At 38.7% G+C, this 23812-nt stretch overlaps 1 protein-coding gene across 3 annotated transcripts in view; it reads right to left on the minus strand.

Annotated features, from left to right (window-relative positions):
* unc5db (unc-5 netrin receptor Db) overlaps positions 1–23812 on the minus strand; it is a 148042-nt gene that overhangs the window by 3438 nt on the left and 120792 nt on the right. For all 3 annotated transcript variants that reach the window (XM_060883858.1, XM_060883857.1, XM_060883859.1), the window contains 4 exons: positions 21216–21485; positions 19282–19366; positions 12421–12592; positions 6385–6609 (listed from right to left, as the gene is read on the minus strand). In XM_060883858.1, coding sequence (XP_060739841.1) covers positions 6385–6609; positions 12421–12592; positions 19282–19366; positions 21216–21485 — 752 coding nt within the window. The remainder of the gene's footprint in view (positions 1–6384; positions 6610–12420; positions 12593–19281; positions 19367–21215; positions 21486–23812) is intronic.

A 23812-nucleotide genomic window follows, 5' to 3' on the forward strand; every position in this document is an offset into this window, starting at 1 on the left:
ACTCTCAAGGGTTCTTTAGCCAATTGCTACAACCTTTAAAGGTGTCCCCAAAGGCTCAAACCAAAGAAGTTTTAATAAAACTGCTGAATTGGTGTTATATTGAACGTCTGCTCCTTTCTGTGTGATTAAACCAGGTATGAAACTTGCAAAGATCACAGTCTGATGTGTGACTTAATGTGAAACCGCAGAAGTGAAGATGTTAGAATGGCAGTGTGCACAGATGATAATGAGATGTCAGAGATGCTCTGCTCTAATTTGTTTAAGAGAGATTCTTTATTCTCAAAGAGACTCTCCAGACCTTTTGACCTGAGAAGTTCCTCTCCTAGAAAAGGACATATGACAGGAACAAATAAGTAATAAGTTTCTATGTAAAACTTTAAAGGTTATCCGAGAAGGGTACTTAGATTGATTTAACCTTTTCCATAGACTACGAATGACTTGAAATCTTTATTCTCCAATTCCTCATTGAATAACTCAGATTCTACTCTTTCATATTATGAACCCATTCATAAGTCTGCATTATTGCAAGTCACTGTGGATATCAGCATCTGATCGTGTACTTGTTGAAAATTCCATTTCAGATTTGGTGTTGCAAGTTCCACACTTTTAGGAAGGCCTTACACTAGATGTAGGCTGTGGGGATTTGTGAACATTCAGCTGTGTTCAAGATGATCCCAAAGTCATTCGGTGGGGTTGAGTCAGAGCTCTGTGCAAGACACTTGAGTTCTTCCACTTCAACCTTAACACACCGTGTCTTCATGGAGCCGCTTTGTGAACATTAACAGTGATTGCTTGTACAGTGTTTGAGCCTCTTGTAATGTTACAGCATACAAAGGCATTCTATACAATTCTATAGAAATGTGTGGTTCTATCCTACTCACAAAAGTGTGTTTGACATACATTTCAATGAAGAAATTGAGTGAATTAATCAGCAGTTATTTTGTTAGCATGAACAGAGAACAGAGTGAAGAGGCCACAATGATGCCTTTTAACTACCAGGAGTGACTTTTACATGTAAAATGATCATTTTTTACAATGTGTCAGTAATGTATTTCTTCCTTAAGCAGATTTGGTTAGAAATGTCAGAAGTCTTCCTTTCCACCAAATATATTCATAAAGCTTCCATAACTTTGTTTAAAGTCACCATGACATTTCTACAAGAATAAAAAAGGAAAATGGATGTAGGTTCAGATCCTAGGACAGGAATAAAGACTAGACAATACACTAAACACAATTAAATCTACATTGCTGTATCCATCATTAAAACACATGTAAAAGTGCTTTAAAAAATAAACAGAAATAACATTACTGTAGTGTGTCACAAATTTTATGGTTGAAGGTTCAGTGGAAAGAAAAAAACCTGACATCAGCATATCCACTTTTAGAAAGAGTAGGAATCCTCAGAGAATCTTCACTTTTCCCGTCTCCGATGACAAATGGCGACGGCGATGCAAAAACAGAGCAAAACACAAACCAGTAGACACACAAACAAACAGATGCATACAAAAAAAAAAAACAAAAAAAAAAACAGAATCAGCGTGAACCTTAGAAAAGTAAATTGAATTTAAATTGGTTAACGGCTTGCCTTGCTTTCAGGGGTAGCACTGTTCATCTGTCATAACTGCTTTGTGTCTCACTGGCTTTCTGTGTGTGTGTGTGTGTGTGTGTGTGTGTGTGTGTGTTTGTGTGGTAACAGCATCTATTCTAAGCATTTGCAATCTCACCCTGCTTACTGATAGCAGTCTGAGCACTCATGCAGCACTACACTGATTGATGCTGACACGTGTGCGTGTTTGTGGGTGTGTGTGTGTATGTGTGAGAGAGATGGAGAAACAGCAATGTGTTGACAGCAATATGAAAATACAACCTGTAATCATGCATTGTGACATCAGCTTTTTAAAGAAAACAAAACTTGCAGTGTGCTTTGTCACCCTTTATTTTTTTAACCACATCACACTTTCCAAATAAAACGTGAAGCAGATATTTCAAAATGTGAGTGTAAAATTCGCCAACACACACTGCACTTTATTATGTCCCCCTGCAATAGCAATTAGACTTGTGTTAAACGAATGTACCATCCATCCACCTATAATCATGTTTTTGTGAAACCAGAGATCGTAGAGGAAATGTACACAGAGATAGGGAGAACAGAGAAACTCAAAATCATGGTTAAATTCTGGATCCTAAAGTTTTAAACCAGCATTGCTACATGCTGTAGCACAAAAGCATAAGACTTATCTCAGATGGAAGTGGGTGGAGAGCAACAAAGGAGTGGGATCAGAAATATCATAGGGAAGGCAGCATGAAAGGAAGTCCTGGAACATGTCACTTAAGGTAGAGATGAAATGAGTAGGGTACGAGAGATCAGTAGCGTATGATGGTGGGATTTCCAGCTTTGCACTAGACTAAGTGACTGATCCTGAAAGATATGGCTCCATTTTGATGCACTCTAGGTCTGGATTTACCTCTTGCAATAGTAAATGTACAAATATAAGACTTCACTACAGTCAGTAAGAAAGAAAGAATAGTGGATGTTGAGGAACTTGGGAGCCATAGTAGTGGGCATAACCTTACATTTATCTGTTCTGCCAGATGTTTTTTTTATAAAGTGACTTCTACAAGTTTTGAGTCTTGCTGGAGGGCCTGACAGTGCCATGCTAGCTCTCAGAACTTTCTGAACCCTTTAGAACTAGTATTATCCTCTTACTGTAAGCCCTCTCTGCTCTAGTCCTCCAAAGTCTAGATGGCATTTTGGATTATATCTGGATTTGCTGCCCCATTATCCGTTGCCTATTTGAAATAAACGGATTACTCAGCCACAAATAACTTCTTTCACATGGGAAACACTCAACCACCAGCAGCTCATGAACACATCTTCAATCTCCACTGACTCAACTCATTTTTTCTCCATTAGCCACCTGCAGCTGAGCACCTGTAATCTCTAATTAATATTCCCCATCCATTCCTCTCACACTGCAAACAATGCTAACAAGAAATGTTCAATATATCACCTTATTAAAAAATGACTGCCAAGATGCTATTTTTCCAGGCTAAATGATAGTACTGTAGTCCACAGACCAATCATCTTTACTGAACCTTATTCCATTTATTTTCTTTCCAAACTAGACTGGTATGCAAAAACAGACTTATTTGATTTAGAAAGAAACGTTAATCAAAAGCAGGTGGCTGTAACCTGCAGTTCTTTGGGTGTAAAGTACATGACAACAAAACAAAAAAAAAAAAACAGGTAAACCAAACACATGACAGTAAATCCAAAAACTTCAGATCATACCCACTAAAAACCAAGCATGACAGTAATTCAGTGCTCTGGTTTTGTTTTTTGCTGTTGCATTTTATGATGTGTTTTCAGCTTCAGTTTTTTGCCGTTACAGGTCAAGTTTACTGCTCATTAGCCTGCATGAGCGTATAAACCTCCTGCCCTCATGACTTTTTTTGTAGCGTTGTGCATGATACCAGTCCTCTATTCTCAACAAGACGCCCTGTGAGGCTTTCAGGCAATCTTTTAAAAAAATATTAATAGTGAACATCCTATTTGTGTCCTAATGTATTCATATTCAGTTACACACACACACACACACACACACACACACACACACACAGAACCTCAGTGACCCTCTTCATTTCCTGGCTTGTTAACATAGCAAGTCTGCTCCTCTAAGCGATGAGTCATGAGGTTGAATGGTTTATATGTCGTGAGTCCAAACATCATCATGGAGAAGACGTGTACATGAGAGCTCATTTGCCTGTGGTTATGGTAACCAGTGCCAGACGTGATGGTTCCAGCATCTCAGACATAGCTGCCCTTCTGGGGTTTTCACACACTTCTGTCTCTGGGGTTTACTGAGAACGGTGTAATAAACAACACTAAATGTCGAGCACTGGACCGTGTGGGTGAAAAACAGAGTGTTAATGAGAGAGGTCAGAGATGGATAGACTCGTTCCAGCTAACAGACGGGAGACAAATACTCTGATTTAAAAAAAAAAAAAAGAGCAGAACAGCATCTCTCAAACTTGAACATGTACTGAACTATAATTGCTGAATTTTTAATGCTGTGGTCTTATAAAGACTGCTCAAACGTAGGTTTCTATTTCCTTATTGATGGGTAAATGGCATGGATAGCGGGTAATTAATTTCTGAGAATTGAACAAGTGTGACCCATATGGATTTTTTTTGTCTTAAATTATGCAAGGAAATATAAACAGTGTTAATTAAGAAGTTGTAAATATAGATCTATTAAATCTTCCCAAATGAAGTCAAGATTGTTTTGACTCAAACTAGCGTAAAGAATTTCTCCTGCAAATGCAGATAATAAGGGTCATGACACTAACAACACAAATCCATGCCTCTGTCTTGCCATGTGTCTGCTGATGGTTTAACGATGTAGGAATAACAGACTATGCCACAAAACAATCACGCATCATTTGAACGCTAAAGTGTTTGGGACTATGTACATCCCTTTATGCCACTTAACACCAATTGACCATCATTTGACTGCCACAGTGTCAGAGACTGTGTGTATCCCTTTATAGCCTGTGAACATGTTTTAAATGGATTTTTCCAGCAGCATCACATCACAAGCTGATTTACAAATAACCTCAGTTTATTATAATGAGCAGCAATCTGCAGATGTCAATCCAGTGGTAGCACCATTGGGGAACTGTAGAATGGAAGGTTTAGAGCATAAAAGCATGACGTTTATCATCAGAAGGAATTGTGGGAGCATGTAACACAATCCAAAACCAAGTTGTCTAGCACCTTGGCGCATGCATTCATGCTGTACAAATTTTAGGTTTGGTTTGCAAAGCATATGGTATGTATGTTTGTTGATTTTGTCCAGTTAAAAATCAGTGTTACAAAAAAATAAATTAATAAAATAAAAAATCATTACAGTTGCAATTACTGTTCTTTTTTGTCATTATTTGGCAATGCTTTTCATATTGGCGGCACATACAGGATAATGCATACCTACAGGTTAGCATTGTGCAATGCACTGAAACAAGAAATTGTCTCAGAAGAGATGTGTAAAGAAAGTGTCACAGAAGAGATCGAAATGTACACTACGTTTGAGATAAACCAAATGAATTAAACCAAAAATGAATTGTATTATTAAGCTTTGTTTACTTGGGGCATCGATCATATATCACATTAGAATGACTTGCATTAATGTAATCCTGATTTGCTTTGAAGCTAATGCTACAGTCAGAGCTGCTGTTATAGCAGAATGAACACTTCCTGTCCAATCACTTTTGTTCTCAACATTAAGTTGATTTTACTAATGGTGATTGGTCCTTTGGTTGTGAACATGGTTAAAAATTCTGAACTCCAGCCATCCAAAGCTCAGTGATGCATTGACTGGATTAAGAATTCATAGAGTGACTCAACCAGAGTGGTATGATTATGTACTTGTTGGTTGCTTCCAACAGAAAATACAGATATTGCAGCAACATTATGCAGTTTCATCTGTGTTTATTTATTTGTTCATGTAGATATTATAGGCCAACTTTGAGAGGAGACAGACTGTAATCTACAGGTAACAAACAACTTTACTAAGTGCTAGATAATGAGGCCTGGTGTGATAAATACATAAAATCTAAATACATTTTCTTCCATAATGTGACACACTCCTTGTGAAGCAGCATCATTTTGCAGGAGGGACATCAGTTTTATCTGTCTGACTCTTATGAAAGGAGGTGTTCCGTAACAAACACAGAGTCTAGACGCTAGCCTGCAGTCAATCACCACTGCACTAATTAGAGGAGACGGAAGAAATCTGGCTGTTGCAGGAAGATGTAAATTGTTTCCCAGTAGTGAGGCTGTATGTTTTAGAGCTGGAAGGGAGATGGTGACTTGAATACCGAGCTCCACCCCACAAGCATTTTAATGTGTCTTTGCTGATTGGTTATTATTTTTATTCCATCAACAATGTTCACAGTAATGAAGCCAGAAATCAATGGCAGTTTTGACAAGCTGTTTCACTTCTTCAATGAGGACATGTGTGGAATTATTTGAAAACATTCCTTTCATAGGAATTCACATTGTGTCCACCCACATATTGTGTTAACCAAACAACTCCACGATCATTTGTATCTCTACTTACACTTCATATTTTCAGAGATGATCTCATGCCATATAACACCTTAGCTGCAATGCAGTTTGAATTATTCAACACTGTGGAAGCTGCTAGAATATTTTTATATTAAATCTGCTTGTTTGCTAAAGGTTTGAAGAATTTATCTATAATCATTTGAGATTCCCTCATTATGGTATTCCTGTACACCTACACCTCATCACAAAACTTATGTACAGCACTGTGTGCAATTTGTGGCCATTATGATACTCAAACACACACTCGTGGCACTGACCTGAAAAGCGTGAGGCGTGTCGTCGACGCAGTACACTCGTAGACTGTAGCTCATAGAGGAGTGTGAGCTGCCGAACACGGCTACCTTCAGCCTCTTGGTGGCGCTGTCACTCAGTGGTTCACCTACGAGGGCGTACGAGCCCGGCTCGCTTAGCAGCAGGTGGCACCTACCAGAGTCCAAGAGGCAGTAGCAGGAAGTTGAATCGTCATCTGCCGACATAACTTCCTGCGGATGGAGCAGAAAGAAGGTTTATCAACGGTTACTGCAAGCATACTAATGTATATATTATACATGGAGCTAACTGCATGATCTTATGTTTAACGTACTAGCACTTGTAATTATACTCAAGGACAATGCAGTAGTTTACTTTTAATATGCTAGCTTATCACGTCTGAAGTGTCATACACTAGACTTTTGATGTGATATCATATCAGTGTGTACTGGAGAACTCTGAAATATCAATCGACTACTTGAAGATACAGTAAGTACACTATTTTCTGATCAGTGCACTAGCCTTTCTAAGTATAATGAAATAAACATAAACTAGCATACAGTATCTCACAGAAGTGAGTACACCCCTCACATTGTTGTAAATATTATTATATCTTTTCATTTAACAACACTGAAGAAATGACACTTTGCTACAAAGTAGTGAGTGTACAGCTTTTATAACAGTGTAAATTTGCTGTCCCCTCAAAATAACTCAACACACAGCCATGTCTAAACCGCTGGCCATAAAAGTAAGTACACTCCTAAGTGAAAACGTCCAAATTGGGCCCAATTAGCCATTTTCTCTCCCTGGTGTCATGTGACTCATTAGCGTTACAAGGTCTCAGGTGTGAATGGGGAGCAGGTGTGTTAAATATGGTGTTATCGGTCTCACTCACTCATACTGGTCACTGAAAGTTCAACATGGAACCTCATGGCAAAGAACTCTCGGAGGATCTGAAAAAAGAATTGTTGCTATACATAAAGATGGCGTAGGCTATAAGAAGATGCTAAGATCCTGAAACTGAGTTGCAGCACTGTGGCCAAGACCATACAGCAGTTTAACAGGACAATTTCCACTCAGAACAGGGCTCGCCATGGTCGACCAAAAAAGTTGTGTGTTAAGCATCATATCCAGAGGTTGTGTTTGGGAAATAAACGTATGAATTCTGAATAAGATGATGCACAAGAAAGCCTACAAACAGTTTGCTGAAGACAAGCAGACAAAGGACATGGATTACTGGAACCATGTCCTGAGGTCTGATAAGACCAAGATAAACCTATTTGGTTCAGATGGTGTCAAGCGTGTGTGGCGACAACCAGGTGAGGAGGACGTGATGGTTCAGTGTTTAAGGCTTCAGATTACTGATCAGAAGGTCGGGGTTCAAGCCCACAAGCTGTTGAGACATCCACGTTGGGTTCTTGAGCAAGGCCTTTAACCTCACCTGCTCCAGGGGCGCCATACTATGGCTGAACCTGCGCTCTGGCCCCAGGCTCATAAAAACTTGGGATATGCGAAAACTTAAAGCATTTCACTGCATCTCTTTCTATGTGACGAATTTGAATTTGATTTGAGTACAAAGACAAGTGTGTCTTGCACAGTCAAACATGGTGGTGGGAGTGTCATGGTCTGGGGCTGCATGAGTACTGGCACTGGGGAGCTACAGTTCATTGAGGGAACCACGAATGCCAACATTTACTGTGACATACTGAAGCAGAGCATGATCCTCTCCCTTCAGAGACTGAGTCCCAGGGCAGTATTCAAACTTGATAACAACCCCAAACGCACCTCCAAGACGACCACTGCCTTGCTAAAGAAGCTGAGGGTAAAGGTGACGGACTGGCCAAGCATGTCTCCAGACCTAAACCCTATTGAACATCTGTGGGGCATCCTAAACAGAATGTGTATGAGCGCATGGTCTCTAACATCCACCAGCTCTGTGATGTCATCATGGAGAAGTGGAAGAGGACACCAGTGGCAACCTGTGATGCTCTGCTGAACTCCATGCCCAAGAGGGTTAAGGCAGTGCTGAAAATTAATGGTGGCCACACTTTTGACTTTGGGCCCAATTTTGACATTTTCACTTAGGGGTGTACTCACTTTTGTGGCCAGCGGTTTAGACATTAATGGCTGTATGTTGAGTTATTTTGAGGGGACAGCAAATTTACACTGTTATACAAGCTGTACACTCATTAATTTACATTGTAGCAAAGTGTCACTTCTTCAGTTTTGTTACATGAAAAAATATAATAAAATATTTTTTGTAATATTAAAGATAAAGTAAAGATACTGTAGGTGTAATATTATTTGTTTGTTTGTACTTTATTCTGATGTATATTATATAATGTACAGTATACTAGGCTTAATGCGCTAGTGTTTTTAAATATGCTTGAAGAGATTTAAAGTTAAGTACTAGTATTCATACGTTTACTAAAAAAATAATTACACCTTTGATATGCTTAAGCCTTTAAGTATACATGAAGAAAATGATACCATTTGCATTTTAAATAGACTCACAACAAAGTACACTCATTTATAATTAGACTTGAACACTTGTCTAATTTTAATATTTTAATTTGATTTGTTTGATGTATTTAATATATATATTTATATACATTAACCCTAGGGTTAGGGTTAATGTCTAACCCTAACCCTAACCCCAGTATACTCAAAAAGCGTTAAACTGTCAATCAGTCTGAGCCACGTTTAAAACTAGTAAATGTATGTGAACTTTAAGTGTGTTCAGTATATTGTGGTTATATATATAATGTTTTTGTTTTTTTTTAAAGTAAAAATACTGGATGAATAAAACTCTACCTCCAATTTAACGCTACCATTATTTAATCATCTTACATTCTCTGCTAGTGTGCACAGCTGTTTATGAAGACGATGGTGGTTATGTGTGTGTAAAATGACTACTGGTGCTAAAACGTTATTTCTGACATGCACATTGAAAGGGATTCATTGTCTCCATCTGCTGACATGCCTACTACTGTTTTCCCCTTTAAATATGAAAGCGTTTTCCCTTTGTTATAAAGAATTGTTTTACCAAAGCCAAGGTCATGTCTCTAAAAAACAACAGAGCCGTACTTATGTCTACCCTGAGCCGAGATATGTACATATAGCAATATGGTTTCTTTTCAATACTGTCTTTTAGTCTGAATCCAGACTACAAGTATACAGTGGTGGGAGGATAAAGGACTCGACCTAAGCCGGGTTGAACAGATGACGTATAAGTGTGAATGGCAGTGAAGAACAAGCTGTTTACAGAGGTGAACTGACACCACTGCTGGCTCTCTGCGCCTTACCAGAGGAGGTCATTGATTCGTTCTCACTACGCTGACGTTGACGAATCCAGGGCTGGCACAAAGGCTTTTGCTTTCACTGAGGTGAAAAAGTCAATTTTCTTCTAAAACTGGAATGTGTGTTAGATGGCTATCGATGGTTGATTAAAAGTGCTGAAACAATTTCGGATCTTAAATAAAAATAAGAAGAAGAAGAAGCACAGACTCAGCTAAGCATGCGGTCTGTAAATAAGATATATACAGTATGTGCGTGTATATAATTAATTACATACACACAGGATATAAAAACCTCACATCCCTGATTAAAATAGCAATTTTTTGTTGTTGTTGTTGACAGATAAATTCTTTTAAGAACATTTTCCACCATCTGTGTGATATTACAACATATAAAAAATGAAGTGGAAAAACAATCACAAAAGTTCTTAGGGGGAAAATTAAAAAAAAAAAAAAACACTCGGTAACAACAACTTAGTAAAAACAATAACTTAGTTGCATAAGTGTGCACACCACTAACTTAATTCTTTGTCGTAACACCTTTTAATTTAATTACACCACTCTGTGTTTTTGGGTAAAATACTATCAGCATGGCACATCTTGTCTTAGGAATTTTTTCCCTCTCTTTCTTGCAAAAACATTCTAGATCCATTACATTGTAAGAGCATCTCCTATGCTCAGTCTGCTTCAGGTCACCCCAAAGATTTTTAGTGTGAGTCAGGCCTGGGCTCTGTGTAGCTAATTCACAACATTGATCTTCTATTGATGAATCCATTCCTTTGTTAATTTGGATGTATGCTTTGAGTCATTGTGATGCTAAAAGGTAAAATTCCTTCAAAAGGTGCAGAGCCCCAGTTCTGGCTGAAGAAAAGCAGCCCTAAAACATGCCGTTAAAGTAGGGTTTGGCATATGGTTTGGGGTGATTTTGTTAAGCTTGGATGCTTAGTTTTCTTTTTTGTTTTTTTTGTTTTTGTGAGAAAGGGCAAAATATTGGAGGGATTATTTTCTTGATTTGGTGATGGTGGCCTTTATGGGGTTCCTTGACACCTCTATTTTAGTATTTAAGTTTTGGAAATTCTTTTGTACTACTCTTATGGCCGATATATGGCTGCCGCATTTGGATGAAACCAAGATGATTTGAAGAAAATCCTACAGAAACAGCTCATCTTTATCAGAACCATGTCACTTACAACATGCGTGTGATAATTTAAAAGTGCTTGAATGTAATTGGTTTATTCTGAACACAGCCACACCCCAATAATAAAAAGTTATACAAATGTATGCAACCAGGTTATTACACGTAATATTCTTGAACCCCCATCACAAAAAGCTGGCAATCTATCTATCTATCTATCTATCTATCTATCTATCTATCTATCTATCTATCTATCTATCTATCTATCAGATAGATAGCTAGATAGCTAGATAGCTAGATATGTTTGTGTTTATATATATAAAATGTAGCAAAGGTGTGAGACCTTGTTAAGCATTCGATTTAGCACTGACTGAGTGACCAGGTCAGAAGTGACACCCACTTCAGGGTTCCCTCTCAGATTGCTTCACATCGCCGATATTTTCAGCTCGTTTTCTCTGGTGAAGTTGGATCGATAACAGCGTACGTATTTGATGGCCCTTTGGCCCGGAGGTCTTCTCTGTTTGACAGTTATTTTGGCCTCCCAGTTATTACATGGCAAAATTGTTTTGTTTTTCTTGTTTCCTGTACTGCTTTCTCACATGTCAACACCTTGTTCTCCGCTTGCTGCATTCAGAAAGCTTTAGCTTTTTTCCTGTCCCCACACAAGCCTCTCACAGCAGGGTAGATTAGTTAAACCCTTATAGTAGAGATGAATATGCAACATCAGAACTGTGCTGCTACAATCTGACTTGAAAATGTACAGATATGAATATTTATGCTTTTAATTGAATCTGGAAGATTTTAGATTCAGTTTGAATTAATGGTCTGTCTATGTTGCATTCACTTTAGATGCATTTCCGCACAGTTAACAGATGATCCTGAATGACTAGTGTCTAGTCTGCTGTGCCATCAAAAATTCCACACAAATTCAAGTGTGCTAATTCAGAGTTACTAATTAATATTGGCATTATATTGGTTATTTATATATAGTGGTAATTCTCTCACTAGTTAATAGCTAAATAAACTGTTGATGCTTAAGTTCTAAATAGTTTTCAGAGCTATCTTTTAAAACTATAGACCTTACTTATATCTTTAAAGTTACATTCTCTAATGAGTTTATAGATGAGTCTGAGTAGTTTGGAGATAAATCATTTCTCTTACCATTTTAAACACTTCTCTTACTAGATTGGGACCCAGTTTCCAAACTAGTTCAAAGCTAGATATTCTGCTAGTTGTGTTAATTAAAGCAGGTAGAGCACTCGGACTTGATTCCCTCCAGTAAATTCCCTCTACTTCTCTTGTGCCCTTGTGAAAAGACCCTAACTTCAATAAGACACACTGGCTTCACATTACATAACAGACCTTCTATCTCCATTTCAGTTCATCTGTTTGACAGGAAACAAGCTCTCTGCTTTGTTAACTGGAGATGTACACACATTTCTTTTTGCAGTATTTTTAAATTTTTTTTTTTTTTTTTTTTTTTTATAAGATAACCTGAACCTTGCACGGTGTGAGAGGAGGGATGATAAATCAAAGACAGCCACTCTGCTCGCCAATCTGAATTTCAAATGAAGCCGAGGTTGAGAGAGGAGAAAGGGGAAGACGCCTCGTACCTCCCACTCGTCGTCCTTCGTTTTCTTCTTCAGGCGAACGTTCCAGTTCTCGCCAATGACCTCGGCACAGTGGGCTATCGTCATGGCAACAGGGGAGGTCAGGCTTAGGCCTGGGGGGCCATACGTGACCTCTGGCCCCAGCAGAATTTCGCATCTCTCTAATGATGGTGCGCTGCAGATAAGAAAAATGACAATGCAAAGTTTTCACAAAGACAAAAAACAAACATCCTGTAAAGCCAAGGTTCAGCATTGTTAAAATTCCCCCAAGAACCTTATTATGTTCAGTGAAAAGAAAAGTGCTAATAATGTCCCGTGTTTGTAAATCTGAAATGAAACACCACTGTTAGTGCCTTTCCTGTGTGCTCTGTGTTTTCATCAGTATATTGGTATAAAATGGAAATATAATCTGGGTCACTGCAGCATCCTTTGCTATACAGTGTGCCTAACCAGAGGGTTAGAAAGAACATTAACGTTCAAGTTTTGCAGACTAATTTACAATTTCACATCCTCCCATCTGGCTGAATTTAACAATCAGGTAACATAAAACAAATCAAACGTGCACTGCCAGGACTGTGTGAACAAACCACATGATCCTGCACAAACAATTACCCCAACTGCCAAGTTAGCAGTCTTGGAAATCATTAAAGGAAGCATGTTTTTGCAGAGAGGCCTATAATTCTGCAGAAAGGGGGGGGGAAGAAAAAAGCTGCCGATACTCGAAGGGCACCCAGGAGCAAGTCATTTACTTGCTGCTGCATATTCATAAGACGCTGTGTATAATTTCCAGCCTATTATCATCACTTTCCATCTTTTCTTGTGATGTCGAATGAAACTTAGCCCATTAAGGATGAGTTCGAAAAGGCTCATGTCCGTCATGAAAGTGCGAGACAAAGGGATAGGAGGAGGTCTCATAGTATTCTTTGTAAAGTGCAAAAAAATTATTTTGTCTTGTTTATATTACAGTTGCTATTAATTAAAGGATGCATGGAACAGGTTTCCAAATGGAAATTTTGAAAGAGTTAGAAAGAAACAGCATGCCAAGTAATTAACTCTATTATTTTTCTTTTTTTTATATATCCTCTTTGACCTCTGTTAATAAGAAACTATTTGGCAAGGCAAACACCCATTAAAATATCTGAATTTATATAATATCTTATTAGCAATAACTTTCTAAGTTTTCTAGGTTGTATCTGAAGCATAAAAGGCTTTTCAGAAAGCACTGCTGAATGTAATTCAGCATCTCCTGAGAGGGAACAAGGACCCTAACTGTCAATCAGCCTATTCATCTGTGCCCACTCACTTATATTAACAATTTCATACTTTATGCATGATGGCTTCCTGAAGAAACCGTTCATTAATTCAGGTATTTTTTTTTTAATAAAAAAATTCTAGCTTGACTTTATTCAAACATTGAGAGCTCCTAAGCCTTGATAGCACTTCACATGTCCTCATTCAATGTGACTGTGATCGTTTTAAGGACCAGAGATCCCAAGGAGAACGTGTCAGCACACTTAGATGAATGCGTGAATAAATAATACATCCTTAAAGTAAAGGCAACATTCAACATACTAATCATTCAATCTGTGCACAAGGATGTTTATGCACAAATCCAAACAACCCTACAATGGATCTTCACCCATTTTCATCCACAAACCATCTCTTTCCTACCTATTGGGGAGGGTAAATCTTCTCTGAGACACATAAAGTCAGACAACAGCAGTTTTTAGAACACAGGGTAGTGTATCACACATGGAGGAAAGAGTAATCTGCCCTCCATACAGCAGCTTACCGGACCCAACAATTGGCTTGTATCAGTGTAACTGACAGGAGAGAAGGACAGAGGCAGCCAATTTTGCTCCCTTAACTCCTGGCCATGGATATATGTGGTGTAGTTGGGATTTTAATTTCTGATCTCTGGAAGATAGCAAACAAAACAATTTCCTCATTAACTCTGCATTGAAGTTAATAGTAAGAAAAGAAATGAAGCTGCCAGAAACTGCAAAGCTCTCTGTCCTTTCCCATGACAGAAAACTTGTTTAATACAAAACTTTGACGCTGCAGACTCCTTTTATAAATGCTAAATACACTGCAACATGCATGTAAAGTGTGTATGAGCTGTTCTTGTAGAAATGGTGACATATTAGAATAAGGGCACTAATATAAACATGTTCTTTGAATCATATCTTAACTTATGTTTATGTTAAATAAAATTAACACATTCTGACCAATCAGATTGCTCTTACAGAACGTAATCCAAACATTAAAATATAAATGCCTTCATTTAAAAGAAAAGGTGGCAATTATTGGAAAACCGCTCAACATCCTAAAGATCAAAGAACCTAAGCCCCGATTCATTAATTCTTCCTCAATGTTCTTCTACTTTCAGCTTGTCCCATTAGGGGTCGCCACAGAGAATCATCTGTTTCCACCTAGCTTTATCCTTGGCTCTCACAGCAATTAACTTTATGTCCTCTTTCAGCACATCCATATATCTCCTCTTTGGCCTTCCTCTTGACCTTTTACCTGGCAGGTCCATTTCCAACATCCTTCTACCAATATAACCATCTCCCTTCTCTGCACATGTCCAAACCATCTCAATCTAGCCTCTCTGACCTTGTCCCCAAACAGCCAATGTAATCTGTCCCCCTGATGTGCTCGTTCCTAATCCTTTCCGTCCTCGTCACTCCTAAAGAGAACCTCAACATCCTCAGCTCTGCTACCTCCAACTCTGTCTTATGTCTTTTCCTCACTGCTACTGTCTCTAACCCATACAGCACAGCTGGTCTCACTACTGTCACTCTCACTCTTCTATCACACAACACTCTTGACACTTTTCTCCTCCCACCCCACTCACGCCAGTACTCGCCTCTTTACCTCTTTTCCACACTCCCCATTGCACTGGATGGTTGACCCTAAATACTTAGACTCCTGCACTTTCCTGACCTCAGCCCCCATAACCTCACATGTATTCTGTCTTACTAATACTTACTGTAATTTCATTCTTCTTCTTTCTAGAGCAGATCATAAATTCTTCCTTAATAAAATACCAAAATGAGTCCATCCTGAATACCTAAACTTGTATAAAAAGCCTTTTAACCAAAACAATCATAATTAGTGTTAATATCTGAACCAAGCCTCCATCTGTAACGCGAGCCAATATCTAGTGGACGCCAAAGCATCTAAAGTAACTCATCATCTTTCCTCGTCGTGATTCTGTTCCACATTACTGTCAAGGGTCTGTTGCTCGAGCTAGCCAGGCCTGTAATGAGGTGCATTATTCAATGTGACGGATGATTCATCCCTGCGAGACTTAACGAGGAATGAAAGGGAGCCATTAGTGGCCGTGCTGCTCCTGACGGGGTCTTGGATTTAATGGATATCTGATAGAGTGGAGGTGTGAGTTTTAATACCGCAAACAACCTCTCAAATACTGATACATATGTTTAATATTGCTATGGCTAATGACTTGACTCGTGGGTTTTGTAAAATCCTTGTAATGACACATAATGCGGAGGACCTCTCCGGAAAAAAACCCCAAACAAACAGGCAAGCCAATAAACAAACAGAAATAAAATGCTGACATGGGTTAAAAGCTTGGCAATAGAGTATAATCTTATTTCTGACGGGTTTAAAATATCTTGGAGGGAAGTCACCTTTCTGGTGGCAGTCGTGATCGATTGGGTTTGGTGGATTTTAATGGATTCCTATTATGCTGCACAGAGAAGGTGCATTCGATGTGCACTATCTGACTGTGGGAGAGGAAAATTCAATTCTCCACTGTTCCCTCCTGGCCAAAGAAGGGTTGAGTGACAGCTTCATGGATGATGGCTTCAGAGGAGGGGAAGAGAGAGAGAGAGAGAGAGAGAGAGAGAGAGAGAGAGAGATGCTTGCTCTCACTACAGGTGAGAATAGAATCTGTTTATAGCGACAAAATTGACAGATCAGTGATAGGAAATGACTGGGCAAATCCCAATCCTCCAGCACCAGGCCGACAGTAAGCCTGAATCCACTACTGTGCAGTTCTTATTGCGACCTGGCTTGTAAAATGTTATGACAAAAATATAATTACTCTGCACTAATTTAATCAAAATCACAATGATCATTTTTTAAAATTCCCTTGTAGCGTCATCACTCAAGTTCATAATATATAATATATCATAATATAACATAATATTTCAAACAGACTCACCTCGGTTTGGGTTTGTTTAATTTCAGAAAGATCTGAAAAGATTGCTATCAGAGTTTACCACGATGCAGGATTGTCAACAAAATTTAATAACGACGTCCCACTTTTGGTACCCTACCCGTTTTTTGGCTGAGTTGAATACGATTCTATGTTTTGCTATTGAATTTCATCCGCTTCATGGGTTTGATATATTGTGCGTTCTGAAATGCTTTTCTGCTTACAATGGTTGTAAACAGTGGCTACTTCGATAAACAGTAATAGCCATTATTAGATGCTAGAACTTGCTAAGAAATACACATTACATTAATGAAACAATCTAGCTCCTGAGTAATAATTGTCACAAATGTGGCAATCAAAATGTAACTTAGTCATAAATACAGTGGAACTTGGTGCTAATATCAGTATTTGCTTACAGCATCAGAAATAACAGAAGAAACTTTCATCCATTGTCTTTCTGTGATGGCAAAGGTCTGAATGTGTGATAAGGTCATACCTTCACCATTCCTGGCTTTTCTACAATGCAACATCCCGCTCGGGTAATGGAAAGCTCGATCTATGTCCGCGTGCACAATGACTCGGAACACACCCATTTTGCATCCGCTCAAAGTAATTGCTTCCCATCAGCCCCTTGTTCCCTATTAAGGCTGCATACGGACTGAGCAATGACAGCCAGGCAGGTTCTCCTTCAGCGGAGATGAGACGAGGCTGCCACGGGGTCGTTACTCTGCTTAATGCAGGGATAAAAGAACTTCATGTAGTATGAGTTACGTTTTCCATGGCAGAAGTGAAGAAAAGATTTCTAGAGAAGTACAACATGGAATTCTTCTACTGTTAAAATTTCAATGTTTGGATTAATTTTTCAAATGGGAAAAAAAAAAAAATGTGGGTCTTAACGATGACTGTGCTGATGCAACTCCAAAGTTCAGTTCCAAAGTTACGTCAGTATTTCATGTTACGCCAAGATAGTTGCCTAGTGAATAATAATAAATTGGATTTATATATCGCCCCACTTATATACACTTGTTATTAATGCTGTGTTTCATTTATAGCTCTGTAATCCTCCTTAACATTGCGTCAAACTCTCTATGTGTATACGGATTAAAAGAAATTCAGATTTAACTCTACTTAAAACCCATGTGCTGTTTAATTTCATCTGCTTTGACTTTAAAGCATTTCAGGAGGACATACTTCTAATTTGAGACCAGTTTTAAATATGCTTTCCCATGTGACACGCTTCAATGGCAGGAGGCGGCTGTGCTGTGTTTTGATCCACGCTCTAAAGTCATTTAAGCCAATTAAAGGAGGGAACATGCAAAAACACACGCGCCTCCAGAAGGCACTTGTGACTCGCCTCGCGAGGGCAAAGGGGGGAACGATCTTCTCACAGGGCCCCCGCCGAGAGACTGCGATTTGGAGAGAGGCTCACTCGCACCATCTGTTATGTGTTTGTGATGGTGGGAATGAAGAGAATCAGGGAAGAGGAAAGTGAGATTGAAAACACAAGGTCAGGAAGACAGGAGAGGAAATCTCACAGAACATGGATGTTGAATTTTTTTTCCCCAAGAATGCGGCTTGAACTATAAAAATTCTAGTATCTGGTCTTCCTTTGTCCTTGACACGACGTCACTGAATTTTTTAGTATTATGGTAATAAAACTACGTTTCTTTCTAGCCATTTCTTTCAGTGAGCAAGGACACAGGAAAGTGTGAAAAAAACAAAAAGGATTCAAAAGGAAAATTGAATTCATCTGGTTGGATGTTTCATGGCAAACCTTGAACCAATAGAAACCATGGTTGCTATGACATTTAGGTATACGGTTACTGCAAAAAATGTATCCACAGAGCCAATGCAGTATCAGGATATGTGCGAGTGACATTGGTGTCTAAAGACACATATCACAGCATATCATATCAGCATATTACCCAGTCTTACATTTAGCTACCAGGGACTTTGGAATATTGCTGTCTTTCACTGGTTGCTTGTCTGCCAGAAAAAATGTCATTTGTTTGACTATCAGTCTATCGAAATATAAAAGTATCTAAAGATAAAAGTTACATTCATTTAAATTCATTTTAAGTACAATCAATTTTTAGACATGTTTACATTAAAATCTGGACATCATACCTCAAACTGTTGTACTAAAATCACATGGAATTTGCTAGAAAAAAACATTCATGGAGAAGGGCAAATTTCATAAAATCAATTTGCGTAATCCCATCATCGTTACTCTGCGCTAGTTCTGACCCTTTTCGTTTACCGCCTGCTTTAGGTGAGCATTATTTCCTTGTTGATTGGTGAGCCACCAGATGCTTGCTGGTCTTATTTGGCACGAAACAATACAGATGGCTACTTCTTCACTACCCTGCACATATTCCATGTTGGTTAAAACATGGAATTTTACCCTTGCTTGATTCCGCAGTGCTTTAGCTATATAGTTTACCTATCTTTCTCTCCTCATCATTTGTGCACTGTCCTAAAACACTAAGCTTCTAAAGCACGCTAATATCACTGTCAATGCCACACACTTGTCATCTCGTGGATGCTATATTAAGATGAACCTGAATATACCGCACTACTACATAACAATGAATGTGATTGTATGAAAAACATAGGTAGTTAAAAAAGAAAAAGAGAGATGAAAATGTACAGAATGTTGGTGGGATATTTTCTTTCACCTGGAGTCTCCTTGATCGATGAGCATGTACATTTCCCAGGATGTGTCCTCTGCGATTGCCCCATGTGACACCAGCAGACTGACTCCTGCACAAACAACATGCCAGACATCTGCCTTCAGCTCGAGCATCAGAAGTGTGATTGGAAAACTTTGGGTGAAAATGTAACAAATCACACGGGAGTGAAAATGCACTTAAACTTAGTCATTTTCTTAAATTACAGGCTTCTTATTTATGATTATAATCACATGTGAGATGCAGTCTTTAGTTTCATGTGCTCAGATGTCATCGTTTGTCGACCACCTAAAAGAATTCACATCCTGGGGACCAGATCTTTGGTGATTTCATTGGTATGTTTTTTTGGGGGGTTCACATGGACTGTTCTGAGATCCAGCAATTGAATATGATTTGTTTATTCAGAATAACAAGAGGACTTACTCAGGATTTATTCAAATGGAGAGCGTTATTGAGTTTCACACAGAGTGTATAATCTGGTGCTGAGCTGTGGACTCACGCTTCATTCGCTGACTATTTTAAACCCACATTCTGAAATCTAAAGGGCTCTAACACACTGCACAGAAGTGACATTTTGTGTAGGAGTGCGCTGACTGAACGGGCGGTTGAGTGCGAAAAAAAATATGTGCACCCCGTGATTAATATCTCAGATTTGCCAATTGATACAACTTTAAGTGTATAAAATATTAGCTTGTATAAACGGCTGACGTTAGGATTGGGGCAGGGTTTATTGTATTAAATGACTGTTTAAATTTAACTACGTAGGGATCAAAAATATAATGTTGTGGGACATCCATGAAGCAAGTTAGTTCCTATAAATTCTGTGTTGTGAAGGAAAATGTTGATTACTGTTTAATTGTGGGTTGGATGGTGAGTCAGCTGGTTAAGTGGGAAAATGTAGTCACTTCTGAGACAGAAACATAACATGCAGCAAGGAACAGGCTTTCAAGGTTATTTCTCTGTGCTGTTAGGGGCGTTCTGGCAGTGTGTTTTCAGTGAAAAAACCCTAACAGTGTGTGTTCAGGGTTTTTTCACTTTCAATTTTACTGTTTGTTTCTTTACTCTTTCATCCCTGCATCATTAAAAGGTGTTTTGTAGAACTTTTTGAAGCTTATTACATTTTAGGACCAATTGTTTGCATTATTCAAAAATCTGTGTGTAAGCATGCTTTTGTAAATATCTATGTAGTGGTTTTTTAAACTGCTTCTATCAGTCATTCGGTCAAACACACACACACATATGTTATTTCATTGTGATTCTAAAGAGGACTGAAGTACCCTTCAGAAGAGAAAGCAGGCCTGCTGGACTGTTGACCGTTTTTGCTCATTAGCCACTGAAAATTGTGATGGTCTCACGGCGCATCAGAGCTAAATCAAACACATCTCATCATGCTTTTTGCAGTGGATTTGTGATAAAGATCAAATCTCAGCATCATTATCAGGAGAAAAGGGTTAGGAGAACTGGGAGAAACCAAATCACATCTGTGAACTGATTAAAGGCATAAAAACAAACTGGCTGTTGACCCTCAGACTCACTGTTAAACAACGACAGCTATAAGAAACCAATTTGTGCTGCTGCTTTATCACTTTTTCAGCCAGAATCAGAACTTCCTGTTTCTGAAAATAACACTGACCTCAGCCTGGAGCTAGAAGAGAAACAGTCCAATTCACCTCCAAATAATTCTGCTTATCTGTTTAAAAAACTGCACCCAGCATAAATATACGAGTAACCGAAGTAGACATGTACATTTCCTCAAGAAAATGTGAGTGGTGCTTGCCAATACTGCTCTGCTTCCTAATGATGTCTCTTTGTAAATGGAGAAACTATGATTAAAGCTGTGACTGTTTTAGTTATTTCAGATTTCTCAGCACCGCTAGGATGCTGTTCTACTGCACAAATTTTATAGAGCTGCAGTACTGTACCTGCGTTGGGCATGACGAGTCTTCCTCCCTGGTGTCCGAAGACGCCGCTGCTCCTCAGATGAGTCCTGTAGGAATTGTAGGGCCCATTATTGGTGGGCACGGGTGACGCCAGGCCCTGGGGGTATGTCTTAGCATGGTATTCAGCCGTGAAGGAGTTCTGAACTTTAGCTGTGGCATCAGGCAGTGGGTCGAACAGCTCTTTCCCCACAGAGTCGCGGAAGCTATAGGTCTGCTCAGGCCGGGCGGACGAATTCAGAAGCAGAGGGTTGCCTGAGAGAAGAAATACTGTATGATTCTTCATTCTTCTATAGTCAGTATAAACAATATTGATGGAAAGAAAAATGTGTGTGTGTGTGTGTGCATTTTTCAAAAGTGTGCATAAAGTCAAGGCTCAGGAGACTCCACATTCTCACCACACTACAGAATGTTAAAGCGGAAATATATGAAGCATGCTGAATATTTATGATCTGTAACCACAACTGGACTGTTGATAAATTAGAGTGAGAAAAACTGGATGTTTTAATCTTTAAAAATCAGCCTCAGTCAGTCTCACAATCATTACTGATTATTCTGTGCTTAGGCCAAAAAAATAAAATAAATAAATAAATAAAATTTCAAAATGGTACACAAGCATTTACATCTAATCAGCTGCTTTAAATCTGTAAGTCTGTAATTTGCTGTACCTGTGATATTTCAGAGAAAAATGTATTGTGACGTCACTGATCATAATATGAGCAGGTCAGTGGGAAAATAATGTGGAAATATGGATGAAGTCATTAAATGACCTGCATCACAGAGCAGTGAGTGATTACAGTTTTTATTTGTGTTTCCCCTGTTTTTAAGTAAAAATGTTCTTTAATATATTTTATTATATGTTCACACACAATAATGTACATACAAGAACAACATAAACAACATCTGAACCTACGCTTCACCGTTGATATGAAATACATTGATATTTAAAAAAAGTCAAACCGCTGTGTTTCATTACCATGCTTTACACGTCGTTGCTCCTCACAAGTTGTTTTTAATTGCTTGATTTTTTTTTTTTGGATTGTTTTTCTCCTCTCTGTTAGCTATGACTCAAATCTCCCATGGTGTGATATCTTTATCATCTTCCCTTGCCCTAGCACTGCCTCCTTCCCTACCTTTTTTTTTCTTCCTCTTCCTAGGGAGCCTCCATTTGAGCTCTCTTTGGGTGACCTTCTCGTTTTGAGAAGAGTGACTAAATCGGGATGGTCCCAGCGTGAGCTCCAGCAGGAGGTGGTCATACTTCACCATTCCTCCTCCACCTCTGCCAGCTTGCCCCTGTGCCCGACTCGCCCTGTGCCACGTGCCGCACAGACAGTAACCCTCGGCCCAGCTGCTGCACAGCAAGAGGCACAAGGCTAATAGCCCTTTATTTTTAGGAAAACCATAAATTACCCCAGGCAAACTGATCATAGTCACTGACATTTCACTCGCCAAATGCTTTGTGTAGCTCAAGTGAAACACTGATTCATTCATTTGGATATGCTCTTACTCAGTCTTTGGCACAAGTGGTAATATTTGAGCAATGCATTAATGGTTCAAATGAATCATTCTCCAAGATGCTGACTTTAACATAAGTGTGCTGAAACTATGCTGAATTTCTGTTCATGTGGCATAAATACAAGCACTATGAAATGAATGATAAGCAAAAAAAAAAAAAAAGGCAGAAACATCTTGCCGGCTTTCCCCATGTGTAAGCGTGAATGAATGCGAGATGCCCCTGTGAAAGAGACACAATACACTTGACATGGTGTGCCATCAGCTCTGCCTTTGAGATGCAGTGAAAAGGTCAAGCAGCTTCAGAGGAGATGATGTTGATAGTGTGTGACTGGAGGTGAAGGATCGACACTTCAGACATCTTGACTGAGATTTACAAAAAAAATAAAAGGATGAAAAGAATTGCTGAAATTCTACTCAGGGAAAATAATGGTGTCTTAATTGGTGCATAAGCATGCTTGGGTAAACGCTGAATTACTGAAACATGAGTATTTAAAGAAATTATTCTCAGCATGCATTCTTTAAAACAAGAACATTAAAACAAAAATATGTCTTTTTAACCATTTTCTTCTACTTTATTCAACATTGAGATTATGTGTGTATTTCAGTCACTTCTAAAGATATTAAATCTAAAAAATCCAGTAACTTTGTCCGACTCAAAATTGATAGACTGATAAAAGACATGACTAGCAGTCAATTCACCAAATACTGAGAGACTTTATCTAATTGAGGAATAGAAATTATTGTATAAACCTCAAAGCACAGTTTGGCAGATGCTCCACATGTCTAACAATACCTTCATAAGGAATGAAACAACTTATCATTTAAAGCATGATGGAACATAGAAATATCTTTATTTTAAATAAAAAAAAAAGCACGAGGAACACACAGATCTTCAGTCATACCTGCAAACTCACAAGAGGTGAAAAAGGTGACAAGGTTTGAAAAATTATTTATCAGTTTGATCCAAGAGCGATTTTTTTACTTTGCTTTTATGCGGGTGCGGAGAAGCACAGGTACGCGCAGCGTGCACGCGCAGTCAGAGCTGGATGCGTTTATCTATAATGTTA

The sequence above is a fragment of the Tachysurus vachellii genome, chromosome 12 (genome assembly GCF_030014155.1).
Source record: "Tachysurus vachellii isolate PV-2020 chromosome 12, HZAU_Pvac_v1, whole genome shotgun sequence".
Classification (NCBI taxonomy): domain Eukaryota; kingdom Metazoa; phylum Chordata; class Actinopteri; order Siluriformes; family Bagridae; genus Tachysurus; species Tachysurus vachellii.